The sequence below is a fragment of the Aureobasidium pullulans genome, assembly GCF_000721785.1.
Source record: "Aureobasidium pullulans EXF-150 unplaced genomic scaffold scaffold_6, whole genome shotgun sequence".
In the NCBI taxonomy this organism is placed as follows: Eukaryota; Fungi; Ascomycota; class Dothideomycetes; order Dothideales; family Saccotheciaceae; genus Aureobasidium; species Aureobasidium pullulans.
This window is the reverse complement of record NW_021941026.1, coordinates 67,008-79,840: the sequence shown is the minus strand read 5'-3', so window position 1 is coordinate 79,840 and position 12,833 is coordinate 67,008. Positions and strand designations below refer to the sequence as shown.

Below are 12,833 nucleotides of genomic sequence, written 5' to 3'. Positions count from 1 at the left end.
ACATGAGAGTCGTCGCCGCTCCTCTGCGTCAGCTGCTATGGCGTCGCTCTTTCTCAGTCTCGACCTTCCACGCTTCCAATACTAGCTCGGTGCCCCGTGTCGCATCTGTCTGGCAATCCGTCATTCCAAAAGCCTTCAGAAGACCTGATGATCCCGTCTCTGTCGCCGAACGTCAAAAGGCGCAAGCCATGAAGTCCAAGGAGTGGAACCCTGCAACTTTCTTCATTGTCATTGCACTTTTGATTGGCTCCAACGCCATTCAGATGATCGCTTTGAGAAATGAACGCCTTAGCTTCACGCGCAAGACGGATGCAAAGATTGCTCTTCTCAGGGAAACCATTGAACGCGTACTTCGTGGGGAAAATGTCGACGTTGAGCGCGTTCTGGGAACTGGCGATCCGGAAAAGGAGAAAGAATGGGAGCAGGTCATGCAAGAACTCGAGTCGGACAACACGCTGTGGAAGAACAAGAACAAGAATAAACGTGAGGCTGCTGGGAAGGAAGCTCCAGCTCAACAACCGCCGGCAGACGAGAGTCCCAAGCTGGTCTCACAAATCCCCACTCCCGAGCCTCAGACGCCCGCTCGACGACCTGGATTCTTCTAGGTTTTCCGTGTTGCGTCGTAATCAAAGTCATCGAGTACTGTAGTCGTCGCCAAAGTACTGGCTCACTGAGTTTGTCGCTGACAAAACATGAGAGTTTCCTGGCTGCAAGTACATTCCCCTTGCTTCCGCGAACCAATCAGAGTGGGGTGACACTTCTCATCGAGCATTGCCGTGTGCAGATCTACTCGACCATTCGTGTTGCTGACCACCAATGTTTAAACTCCTCAAACACATGGGCACTCTTGTTTTTCCACGTTTGCTATTCTCCTTTCGCTTCCGTCTTCGTTTATTGTCTTGGTGAATCGCTGTTTGTTGGACCCTGCAGACGTCGACGGACTCAATTTGGACGCAAGGGCGATCCAAGCCAAATTTGCTACCTCCTGCCCGATCATGAGCCTGACTGCAAACGAATTGCGTGGTTTCCACGTGTGTCCGTATCAGAGAGAAGGAATCACCAACACACTCCTTCCTGGCAATCTTGTTCTGCAACATCTCCAGCATGGCGCCATTCGCTCTTTTCACCCATCGCAGCTTTCGACGCGGCGCAACAAGTCAGTTGACCTCGGTGCCAGAGTCTGCCTCTGCCCAGCAGAAGACAGACATGGGGGGCATACCATCCAAAGTCGCTTCTCAAGTCAATGAGTCTTCGCAAAAGAAGTTGAAGCACCGCTCGTCTTCGCTCAACTTACTCAAGCGCAATCGCAATCCATCTGGACATGCTGCAGTGCGGACCTCTGTTGTTCCGCAGTCCCCGCCCAGTGTGGACACAAGCACCACCGAAGACGCCGAGTCAGAAGCAGATTATACCAGATCATCCCTAGGACAACGCTCGGGTTCGGAATCCACGGTGAAAACGCTCAGCGACTCGGTACACTCTAAGAGATATGAGAGCAGCAAGGACGATGGCTTCGAGTCAGATGCCAGTTCAACAAGGACAGCCACACGCGTTACCCCTCCATCCGGACTGCAGAAGGAATGGCAAGACGAAATCATCCACTTTGGTGCAGAAGATGAACCGAGCGGCATGAGCACACCGGTACCACCACCACCACCCAAGACTCCACAAATCCAACTTCCAACTCCGCCATTCTTGACCGAAGACAGTCCTACCAAATATGGCTTGCGCGTTACTCAAAGCCCCTCACCTGATCGCTCTATGGCCGCCTCACAACGCCAGAAGATGACGGGCGCTGGACTGTTCGTGGTGAGTGGTCCATTTCATCATCTCGCTGTCTTGATCATCGTGACTGACTCCCTCAAAGCATGCCGCTACCCAGCAAAGGTCCGCGACTTTAACGTTGCCAATTGGCCAAGCAAAACCAGGCGCCAAAGATGCAAGCCACCTGTTCGCTCATAGCTCACCATCTCTCCCCCTTTCCGACAGAACAAACCTCTCAAACGATCAGTCAAAGTCATTGCCAAGCCGAAACCTGCGACCCGACTTTGATCAACCTTTCAAGGAAGCGCCTCAGGAACATGTCGCTCACGCCCTTCCACTTCGAACGTCGCAAAAGACATGCTATCGCCATCACGACATTTGGCAACGCATGGGTTCCAACTACAAGCATCCGGTAGCTTGCGCCATCTGCGATGGTTACGAAGCTCCAGGCGACGACTTCATGACATGCCTCTGGTGCGAGGTTCATGTTTGTGGTCATTGTTATTCCACATTTATTAGTGGTGGAGTGACAGCCATGATGGAGCGTCAGCAGAAAGGATGATTCGAGGTGATGTGAGGAAGAGCGATGCATGGATCTGAAGTTAAAGTGGCGCACAAGGAAGCATTGAGCGAGGTCATCATTCATGTGCATGGTAGATATCATCACGCTGAGCAAGAAGTCGAGCGTTTGTATAATGGGACCCTAAGGAGAAAGAAACGAAAATGACCGATAATCGTACAGAGACCCACAATTTTCTTGTCTACGTGTTTCAAGATCACCACCTCTATCTCCATTGCTACCATGGGTTCCAACAAAGCGCAAAGCAGTCTCACCTCTAGATATCCGCTAAAACCACGCCGTGCTCTCCCATGCCTCAGAAAAACGCCTCAACTTGAATATAAATGCTTGAAAAGGAGAAACAGAGAAATAGACGAAGGATTGGAAGACTGCTAGGTCCGTGATGATAGAATATCCTTGTTCTTCACTCGATCACGTGGGATAGACCAGTAAGTTTGTGATCAGTAGGTTAGAGGTGGAAGTAGTATCACTGACCTGCTTTCCTTATTCCCCCCCCCCCCTCATTCTCCCTTCGTATCTCCCTCCTTAGTCTCCCTGCTATCTTTGTCATTACTATACCGACCATCTCTACCAGACCAACCATCTCTATTATCTAGCCATCTCTACCATCTCTACCATACCTCTAGATCCGTAACCACACTTTCCACAATTCTTTTCCACATCTCTTTTCCACGTCTCTTCTTAAGTTGTTTATGTGCAAAACCACCTATGCTAATTTTAGCAGATCCCTCCATTTATTCATACAAGCTCGAGGCTTTAGAGACAAGTATACATATGCCATTGATTTCACTTGTGAGGGATTTACATTCTTTTACAATTGCGTGCTGATGGTATAGAGGGATGTTGTTGGGCATGTAGGATGGTGAAACTCTGGATCATCGAAGGGGAAAGCAAAGTTCAGATATAGTTTGTAGAGAAGACAGGGGAGGTATCAAGGTCTCGAGATAATCCATTGAGAGCCGGAAAGATCCTTCGCAAAAGCAGTAAATTCCAAGCTTTCAAAAAGTTCATGAATTTACTTCAATCTTGAATATCTTCTATTACACTCTCACATACACCTCCCTCCCTTCCCCTGCTTCCACTTCTCCCTTCTCGTCCTCTACTTCTCACGTTCCAAACACCCAATCTCATAGCCCAGCAACACTTCCGTACCTACACCCTCCCACCCCCTGTTTCCAGCAGTGGAGATCATAAACCTACACGCCGGATCGATATGCAAAGCGCTAATAACACCGGTGCGATGGCCAGGAACGATGAGGAAGGGAACTGTGCTGCGAGTGTTTTCGACATCGCGGAGATCGTAGAGGCGGAGGATATCGTAGGATGCACTGAGTCATTTGTTAGCATAAGTGATGCAGATAAGAAAGAGCAAGGGATCAAGGTGGAGGGGGATGTTGGGGGTAGTTTTACCAGATCAAATGTCTTCCGTTGGGCATAGCCCTGACTGCACTGACCGCGCCACTGCCAGAGGGAAATCTGAATGTGCGTTGTGGTTGCGCCATTGTTAAGCCCTTGTGTAGTGAGTATTCCTCGACTGTGCCGTTTCTGCGTCCGGCGTAGATGCTGTTGCCGTCTACAGACCAACAGGCGCCCATGCACCAAGGAGGTACGCCGGAGGGAGGATGCATGATAGCAATGGGTTGGGACATGCGTTGATCCCAGATGCGGAGGGTGCCATCGATGGAGGCGTCGAGGAAGGTTGAGGAGGATGTTTGGGGTGGATCTGAGGAGTCGGAGGTTTCTTCGTTGTGGCCGTTTGTTGTTATTTCTTCGGCGTGAGGGTTTCCTGTTGTTAGAGGGTCTTGTTGGTCTTCATCTTGCATGGAGGTATCTTGTTGTGGTTGTGCTGTTGAGTCGGTAGGGTCTTGTGGTACGATGGTGTCTTCTGGTGGTTGGACTGGACCTCCGGCATCCATCATCTCGGTGTCTTCTTGACCTTGTTGTTGTAGGCCTGTGGCTATTGCCTTTGCAAAATCGTCATCGTCGTCAAAGGCGTTGTTATTGTTTGTATTGTCGGCGTTGATGTTATCATCGCCAAACAGGGAGCCGTTGTCATCGCCGAAGAGGGAGCCATCTGGTGAGCCTGCTGCATCTTCTGTGCCATTCTGACTGTTCTTGCTTCCTCTTCTTTCTTCCGGTGCTGATGTGCCATTGGTGAGGGGTTTGGCGGCGTTGTTCGAGGAGAAGGTCGAGCTGGGTATTTGTGTATCTTCAGCGACGTGAGGAACTGGTATTGAAGATTCCGGCCGGCGTTCGAGTGCTGATATTTGACCTCCACTGCCGACGAATGATCGCTTCACTTTGCCCATGTTCAGATCCCAGTCAAGGATCGTCTTGTCCCAACTACCTGACAGGAAGGAGTATTCGTCCTGTGCCAGACTCAAGACTGAGACTGCCGAAGTATGTTCGCGCAATGTCGTGATCTTCGTGCCAGCTTGGTGACGGCACGTTTGTAGATTGATCGCTCCCGACTCCAGACCAGAAAGCAACCATGTCGCTTGGTGTTGAGTTGCGAGAGAGTAGACGGGTGACGAGTCCTTCGGCTCTTCTGCAGATTGCGCAGGTGGTGTGCGGACTGATGTCTCTTCGTTCTCCCAATATGTTGTCAAGCTGCCAGCCTTCATGACACTGTCCACGAAGGGGTGCTTCTGCGCCACAGTCAAAGGAACCTTGCCGTTCGCTGTTTCCACCCAATTGTACATGCGGATATATCCATCTGAGCCACCGCTAAAGACCCATCTCATGTCTGGTGTTGCTGCGACTGCATTGATCGACGTGCTTTGTGGTGCTGCCATTGTAGGCACGATGTCGTAGGTGACGGCATTAATGGCTTCCTGCCGTACTGAGGGCCACGGTAGGTGCATACTCGGCGATTGATGTGCGGAAGGGCGCGGTGACGGCGAAGTGAGCATAACGGTCGGATTCGGCGGTCGTGATGTAGAGGGGGAGGCTCGACTTTGACGGCGAGATTGTGAGGGAGAGTCTTGATCGTTGTCGTTGTCGCCTTCTTCGTCGTCGTCTTGGTCGCCGTCATCGTCTTGATCATTGTCGTCCTCGTCTCCCTCCTCTTCACCTTCACCCTCCTCCTGATCTTCTCCTTCGTCATTATCGTTGTCGTTGTCGTTGTCATTGTCGTCCATGTTCTCATCCTCATCTTCTTCTTCCTCGCCAGACCCTGTTGCGTGTTAGTCCGACAGCCTTCAGGTTGTGTCGCAAGAGTCCCTACCTTCTATCGGGTCTTCATCTTCGAACGAGACCATTATGCACGTATGCTCCTAGCAATTGACCGTACTCCTGTTCGCGACCATGTATCCAAGAGCTTGTCGCAATCGCTGGCCAGGGGTATGACTCGTGTCGCGCAGTCGTAGCTATACCGCCGAGCTAGGAAATACCACTGCTGAATCGTCAACGATGTATGACCAGGGAAGTCGCGAATGTCCAACTTCGACAATTCAATGTCCATGGCGAACGCGGAGGTCGCGCCGATGAGGGTCGAATGTGGGGTCGTCCGAAGTTTACCCACTGCTATGGCGACTCGGAGGGGACATCTTGGTAGTTCTTCTCCTCCATCCTGAACACTCAGACTCGATGAGGAACCTTTGCTCGAGAATCTAGCCTGTTTCATTGGACTCAAATGTATCCTTGAAAAAGAAGATGTCTTGTCAAACATCATGTCCTCCATCGAGATACGAGATACAAGCCACGGCTGTGGCAACAGAGCATATCAACTATAGCTTCTTCTTGTTTATCGCCGCCGGCTGGAGTGGTTTCGGATCTACTTGAGACTGGCCCTCCGAAAGCTACTGACCCAAATGGAGCATGTCTATCTATGAGCTAATGGATGGGCGATGAATTTCTCGACTATGTACAACCACTCGCCAGTATCTGGCTAGCCGTCGGAGATCAGTACTATGTTATCTTGTTCAATGGCCGCTCTTGAAGAAATTTTGCGAGGCCAGGTCCGTCCAACAAAGAGTACAGGGTCCAAGCACAACTGTTCAGGAGGCAGGCGTACTTTCCAGCTCAGATGCACCTTCCCGCCGGACAAAGTCAGGGATTTGCGTGCCTGCAGCAAGGCACATGGAGCAGCCTCTCAGCTTTCTTCCATCGGCTTTTCATCTCCCAGACATCAAACACACTCACAAAATACAGCTGTCAAAAGACACAAACTAGTTCAGATCAAGCTGCCCGTCCATTGAGAGTCCAGTCTACTGATCTGACTATCCCTGCTCTCAGCGGCCAAGCCTGCCTTTCGAAACACTTTCTGCATTTCGACAGGCGTCAAACAGCGCCGCTTCTCAAGGAGAGACCACTAGAAAACAACACTTCCGCTTCGTTGCCCCTTCCAGCACCCGGTCGATCGGGACCTCCTTGGCACACGACTCTCGCGCGCGCCTGCGCATCCTCTGCTCTCACCCGTGCAATACATCAACTTAAAACCACCATAATTGTCATCAATATCATCATCATGCATCCTCAGGAGCGCCTCCGATACGAGGCCATCGTCAACGACTACTACCGTAACGCCGCTCCTAGAAACACCGACGATGGATGGCTGCTTCTCCCTGAAGTGCCAGACACTCAGGAGATGTTGCGCCCTCTAGTCAGTGACGACTTACGCGTGCCCCACAATCAGATTGACGGCAATTGGCCGTCCAAGTATGACCATCTCACCGCGCAGTACGAATTCCTCCGCGAGGAATCAACCTTTGCCCTCCGGCGCGCCATAGGCCTGATGCGTGAGCATCCCCATCTCTCAGAACTGGACCACAGAGACATCTCACCCGGCATCGGAATCTATGAAAAGGTATCACCTGAGCCATCTAATCACTTCCATAGTGACCGCAGCTAATGACATCAGGCATTCGCTGTAGGCATCATCCTCTGCAGACGCGGTCTGGGCGTGAGAATGTGTTTCTCCACCTTCCGCGCTGGAGTCAAGATTGACTGGATCACTTCCAAGCGCCTCACCACAGGCTCACTTGTTGCTCTGTCCCCTGCCTCGGACAAGTTCCAGAGGAAGATCACCATCGCAGTCGTCGGTGCTAGGACTCAGGAGCTTCTCAACCAAAGTGAGTCTAGAAAGAATACCAGCATATGTTCGCCACGCTAACACAGTTCACTAGCCCCTCCAAAGGTTGAACTGTTCTTCCCTCGCCCTGAGGAGACTATCTTCGACCCAGGCGAGGAGTATGTCTTCCTCGAGGAAACGTCTTCCTTCTTCGAAGCCATGCGACACAATATGCTTTCTTTGCAGCGGATGACCAGGGAAGAGTCTCCACTACAGGAGTACATCGTCTCACCTGTCAGTGAAGAACTTAACACACCACTGGACCTCATCGACCTTTCCAACCAGGTTGAATGCATGTCCTTCATCGACCGAGAGGCAGGTGTTCACACTGTTCGCGTGCCCGACTACGTGGTGCAGGACCCTCACATGAATCTGAGCTTTGCTACGGATGAGGACGTCGACCATCAATACGACGTTGTCAATCGCCCTATGCCCAAAGATGCCGCTCTGCTTGACGAATCCCAGATGGACGCCCTCCGTCAGATTTTGACGAGGGAGCTCGCCTTGATTCAAGGCCCTCCCGGAACAGGAAAAACCCACGTGTCCGTCATGGCGCTTCGTGTTATGCTCCACAAGATGGAAGAGCAGAGGCAGAGAGCTGGGCCTGGTGTCATCATCCCTCCTCTCATTGTCGCTTGTCAGACCAATCACGCTCTCGATCAGTTGCTCCGTCATGTGGCCGAATTTGAACCCTCATTCATCCGTCTTGGCGGTCGCTCTGCTGACACAGGAGTCGTCAAGAAGCGCACCCTCTTCAACGTCATGGAGGAGCTGAAGGAAAGCAGTCCTGGAGCAGTCGTTGATCCACCTGGCTTTCGTTTCGCGAACGCCAGCATGGCCAGAATGGAGAAGGAGTGGAAGTCTGCGCTTGCACCCTTCGATGAGAGCAGACAAGAACCCGGTCCAATGGATGAAGACGTGTTCACCGACCATCTCTCGCCCCAACACATCGACTCAATCAAGAATTCAAAGTTCCAGAGCTCTGATGTTACATCTGGAATCCCACCTATCGTCAGATGGCTTGGTCAAGATGTGTCATTGACAACTAGCAACCACAATTGGCCTGCCGAGCAGGAGTTTGGATTCGAAGAGTTTGATCAGGAGGAAGAAGAGGTTGATGAAGCCACTGCTGAGAAGGCTAGAGAGGATGACAAAATCGAGATGCTTCGCGGAACCTACATTCCTCTTCTCGATCATAGTGTTCTGATGGCCAGCTCGATCAAAACCCTTTCCGCCAAGGAAGTCAAGAAGATTTTGACAAGCAGCAAGTTTTCGGATCTCAACAAGCTGCCTCCTCACTTCCGCCTCGGTCTGTACCAGTACCTCGTCAATAACGTGAAGCAGAAAGTCGTACAGAAAGCTCGCGCTCTTGCGTGCAGATGGGCCAAGGAAGTGCAAGACCGAGACCGCGGCAACTTTACAAAGAAGCTCCAGGTCCTCGCCGATGCCAAAGTTATTGGTTGTACAAGCACTGGGTTTGCCAAGTATCGTCCGATGGTATACGCACTCAAACCTCGCGTCGTAATGGTCGAAGAAGCTGGAGAGTGTCTCGAAGCCAACACGATGAGCATGTTTCTGCCTTCTCTCCAGCATCTCATTCTTGTCGGCGATCACCAGCAGCTTCGTCCTCGTGCTCAGAAACCTACTCACAACTTCAAGCACTGGGATATATCTTTGTTCGAACGCCTCGCACGCAACACAGTGGACTTCAAGATGCTTGCAATCCAAAGACGTATGCCTCCTGAAGTCAGACGCCTCCTCTGGCCCATCTATGGCGACAAGATCACGGACCATGAGTGCACTCTCGATCGTCCTCCGGTCCCTGGACTGAAAGACTTCAAGACCTACCTCTTTCATCACGAGAATCACGAAGCTGTGGACAAGTTCAGGTCTACTTACAACCAGCGCGAAGCTCAGCTGGTCGTGGACTTCGTCAACGGTCTGATTGGTCATGGTGTGAAGCCGGAAAAGATCACTGTTCTTACCTTCTACAACGGTCAGCGTCGACTTCTCACGCAAGAGCTCAAGAAGGTCGAGGGCGTGCTGTCCGGTACACGCATCAAGGTTGTGACTGTTGACTCGTACCAGGGTGAAGAAAACGACATCATCGTCCTGTCACTTGTCCGCAACAACTTCATCAATGACGTTGGCTTCCTGAAAGTCGCCAACCGTGTCTGTGTCGCACTTTCTCGTGCTAGACAGGGCTTCTTCATGTTTGGAAATGTCAAATTGCTTGAGGAGGCTGGCGGCGATGAGTGGAAGCAGGTTGTTGCCATTCTCAGAGGCCAGGGTCCAGTTGAGACCCAGATCGTCACCGGAACCAGAGTCATCAACGCCGAGTAGAAACCGCATGGTGCCAGCATGATTGATTGGTTGATGGACATCGGTGGTGTTCATCTGTAAATGCTGATTGGCGGAATTCATCGTTAGACCTTTCATTGGCAAACATTCATTGGTAAAACAGTTCATGATAAAATTTTACAATTTGCTATGCAGTCATATCTCGACAATCTTCACGGTGCATAATGGTACGATCATCGCTAGACTCAGTATCACAGGTACAAGGCAGCGAAAAGAGGGACCCATGGCAGAGACGGTCGACATGGTACTGTCTGGAGACCCAAAATTATGGTTGGGAGCAAGACCATGCATCATGCCGGTCAGCGTCGGAGAAACAATATTCCGCACCGATTGCTTGCACCCTTCCTGCTTGACTTGTGGTTTTCGTCACCACATCTCTCTCTCTCCATAATGCTCCCAACGTTCTTTGTTATCATCCTTCCGAAACCAATTATCTCTAGTTCAATCGTGGCCCTCTAAGTTTCGATATAACACCAGTGATATCCAGCTGTGACAGGCTTTCATCTTTCTTTTTCAACGGCTACATGCAGAAACCCGTCTTTGCTCATCTGCCATGCATCCAAAGTTCCACGGCACCACACATTCTGTGTAATCAATGCAGCTTGAGCTGTCAATTTTTTTGTTGCCTGGGAGCTTCTGATCGCTTGAGCAGTCATTTGCTCCCCCGGGATTTCTTTGATCTTTACAGAGCTGTCGATTGCTCGAGCGGAGTTGGAGCTTTGTGTTTGGGCGGTAAGGTACATGTCTTGCAGGTTATTGGAAGCAAATACCTGTCCTTGACTGACTGGGTCTACTGTGCGGAGCCCGAGCTTCACGGCGATGTGCTTGAGGCTAGGCGGAAGATCCCTGTTTCTGCAGTGTGAGCTGTCGGTTATGTCCCGTTTCTTTGTTGTCTTGAGCTGCCGGTTGCTTGAGGGGCCGAACTGAAGTTTGTGGTTGGACGGCAAGTACCAACTCTTCCCAACCCCTAAACGCAAGACTTCTTCCTGCCTCACCACCTGTATGCACTGAGCCCGAGCTCCACGGCAACGTGCCCGAATTTTCATTGATCTTGCAGTTTAGGCAGACACTTCCTTGTGCTTTCTTTTTCTCTGTGGAGCTATCGATTGCCCAGGTCTGCAATTGCAGTGGGTGTCTTGGTGTTTGAGGTGAGTCTTGCTGCTGCCTTAGAGCTTCTGACTGCTTGAACAGTCATTTCCCTGAGGTCTCTTTGTTTCCATGGAGCTCTCGACTGCTCTGACGGTATCGACGCTCAGTAATTGGCTTGAAAGTGTCCAGCGGTGATGAGCATTGATGAAAGATGATGACTGATAGGATAGAGATGATGCTCGGTGTAAACAACCAAGAGGGGGTGGCAATGATGCATAAGGTAGGTGCGCTAGAATGTCCTGGCGAGCTTTCCCAGCTTCCATTTATTCCCTTCTTCATGCTCTTCTTCCTTCATGCTTCCATTCCTTCGTGGCTTCCTCCATTTCTTCAATTTGCGTGGTGTGGTTCTTCTTCTCTTTCCTTTTCCTTGGTGTGATCTTTCCTCTTCTCATTTTCTTTGGCGCGTTGATTCTATTTCTTTTCCCATTTGTCTTGACGTGCTTGCTTTCCTTTGCTACTTCACCTGATGTGTTTTGCTTTCCCTGTCCGTTTCGTTCTATATATAGGCAGCAGATTGAAGTGATGAAGGAAGATCTCGACTGCCGCCCCCCGGTCAAGACTTTCAACACTTGCAAGAAGGGCCCGGTTTTCGAGAGCATGATCAGGCATATGTTGGTGCATGAACGCCACTGGAAGTGCACTAGCTGCAAAGTCATCTGTAAGCTCTGAGATGCGCACGATACAAGACAGGAGTTTCTAATCACATAATCACAGTCAGCACCTCGAATTACACCTGCCTCTTCTCGACCATTAAGTACACCTTCAGAATACGTGTTACAGATCTTCTGACTAATGCTGACTCCTACCCCAGGAGAGAGCTTCTCTACCCCGGTCTGCTCTCGGAGGTCATTCGCCGGTCGGGGTCGGTCGATGTTGAGACCGCCCTTGACAGTAAGTACTTGTCCTCACCCCCCACCTCTTATCCCCTGTTTCTGTGGCAGACGCTGATTGATTCAGACCACCGTGATGAAAAAGCCTTAGTCGTAAAGATGAGCAAGGTGGGAGCCTACCGAAAGCCCCCTCAAGGGTGCTCAGATGACCTACGCGCTGTTCAGTACGGCCTATTCTTGTGTGTTTGTTTGTTATATATGTAGAGCACGGTGAGGAAGAGGAACACCATAGAGGGATGGCCTGCGACATTGTTCTTCCCGCACAGTTCGCTGTTGGCTCGTCTGCGGAGATTGCTCAATCCACTTTGCTTACTCGGGAGCTTGCTACGCCTGCGAGATTGATTATTGACACTTCGACATTCGCCCGTTCCAGAGACACATTCTCGCTCCTAACGCTTACTCTTTGATCTCTCACCAACAATTACCGACTCGGATTGGATATGTGATCACCTTTGGCTTTCAGTGTCAAATCGCCCACTTTCTACTTCGAGCAGTCTCACATGTCAGCAACGCCAGCTGCGGACGAACTCTGTTGCTATTATGTTGCGATGCGATGGTGGTTTCTTTTTTCTTTATCCTGGGGTGTACTTTTCATCTCCTTTCATTTGTCCTTGCGTGTTTTTCTCGTTTATATATAGAGAGCAGGAGGTACAGGAGGGGGATATCAGAGAGAGAGCGCTGATGACCTTCTGTCCCCTCAGGATTCGCAGTTGGCTTTCTTCCGTTCTTGTGGTCCGCTGCGACGTTGTACTGTTTTGGCGTGTGCTTTTCCTTTTCTTCTTCATCTGTACTTGCGTGGTTGATTCCTCAAATCTTGAGAAAACCAGTGGGCGCAAGACATGAGACGATCCTAGAAGAATGATCGGCGGCATCCCTCGCAATTTCGTGGACTCCTCCGGCTCTTTAGATGTATTGCAAATCCGCACGCACTCACAAGCCATCCTATCACGAAGGTCGAATAACAATTCGCATCCACCAAGCAGATCGATACAACATCAACAACAAGACATTCGAAGAT

General features: G+C 50.7%; 5 protein-coding genes across 5 annotated transcripts; 3 read left to right on the top strand and 2 right to left on the bottom strand.

The window, feature by feature from the left end:
• Nucleotides 1-89: 89 nt before the first annotated feature.
• On the top strand, nucleotides 90-503 carry M438DRAFT_252246 (uncharacterized protein; the record flags this gene model as incomplete). Its single annotated transcript, XM_029899660.1, has 1 exon — nucleotides 90-503. A coding segment is annotated over one exon (414 nt), but the record flags the coding sequence as incomplete, so codon positions are not given.
• A 601-nt stretch (nucleotides 504-1,104) lies between these two features.
• On the top strand, nucleotides 1,105-2,326 carry M438DRAFT_333667 (uncharacterized protein; the record flags this gene model as incomplete). The annotated part of the gene is made up of 2 exons (XM_029903637.1): nucleotides 1,105-1,809; nucleotides 1,868-2,326. 2 exons carry the CDS (start codon nucleotides 1,105-1,107, stop codon nucleotides 2,324-2,326), a joined length of 1,164 nt encoding a protein of 387 aa, XP_029761895.1.
• Nucleotides 2,327-3,443: 1,117 nt separating this feature from the next.
• M438DRAFT_270238 (WD40 repeat-like protein) lies at nucleotides 3,444-5,604 on the bottom strand (the record flags this gene model as incomplete). The annotated part of the gene is made up of 3 exons (XM_029900370.1): nucleotides 3,444-3,672; nucleotides 3,755-5,519; nucleotides 5,571-5,604. 3 exons carry the CDS (start codon nucleotides 5,602-5,604, stop codon nucleotides 3,444-3,446), a joined length of 2,028 nt encoding a protein of 675 aa, XP_029761894.1.
• A 1,186-nt stretch (nucleotides 5,605-6,790) lies between these two features.
• Nucleotides 6,791-9,911, top strand: M438DRAFT_315560 (P-loop containing nucleoside triphosphate hydrolase protein). The gene is made up of 4 exons (XM_029902659.1): nucleotides 6,791-7,151; nucleotides 7,206-7,416; nucleotides 7,471-7,649; nucleotides 7,731-9,911. Exons 1-4 carry the CDS (start codon nucleotides 6,813-6,815, stop codon nucleotides 9,756-9,758), a joined length of 2,757 nt encoding a protein of 918 aa, XP_029761893.1. The 5' UTR covers nucleotides 6,791-6,812; the 3' UTR covers nucleotides 9,759-9,911.
• A 265-nt stretch (nucleotides 9,912-10,176) lies between these two features.
• M438DRAFT_183455 (uncharacterized protein) lies at nucleotides 10,177-10,930 on the bottom strand. Its single transcript, XM_029899202.1, has one exon. The coding sequence runs from the start codon at nucleotides 10,820-10,822 to the stop codon at nucleotides 10,277-10,279; it is 546 nt and encodes a 181-aa protein (XP_029761892.1). The 5' UTR covers nucleotides 10,823-10,930; the 3' UTR covers nucleotides 10,177-10,276.
• Nucleotides 10,931-12,833: the final 1,903 nt, after the last annotated feature.

What these genes read in the sequence shown, in the direction of transcription:
- M438DRAFT_315560 (XM_029902659.1), top strand. Translation starts at nt 6,813, where the DNA reads ATGCATCCTCAGGAGCGCCTCCGATACGAGGCCATCGTCAACGACTAC. An exon ending in TCAGGAGCTTCTCAACCAAA is followed by an intron (nt 7,417 to 7,470) that starts GTGAGTCTAGAA and finishes ACAGTTCACTAG; the next exon opens with CCCCTCCAAAGGTTGAACTG. An exon ending in AGGAGTACATCGTCTCACCT is followed by an intron (nt 7,650 to 7,730) that starts GTCAGTGAAGAA and finishes ATCGACCGAGAG; the next exon opens with GCAGGTGTTCACACTGTTCG.
- M438DRAFT_183455 (XM_029899202.1), bottom strand. Translation starts at nt 10,822, where the DNA reads ATGAAAATTCGGGCACGTTGCCGTGGAGCTCGGGCTCAGTGCATACAG.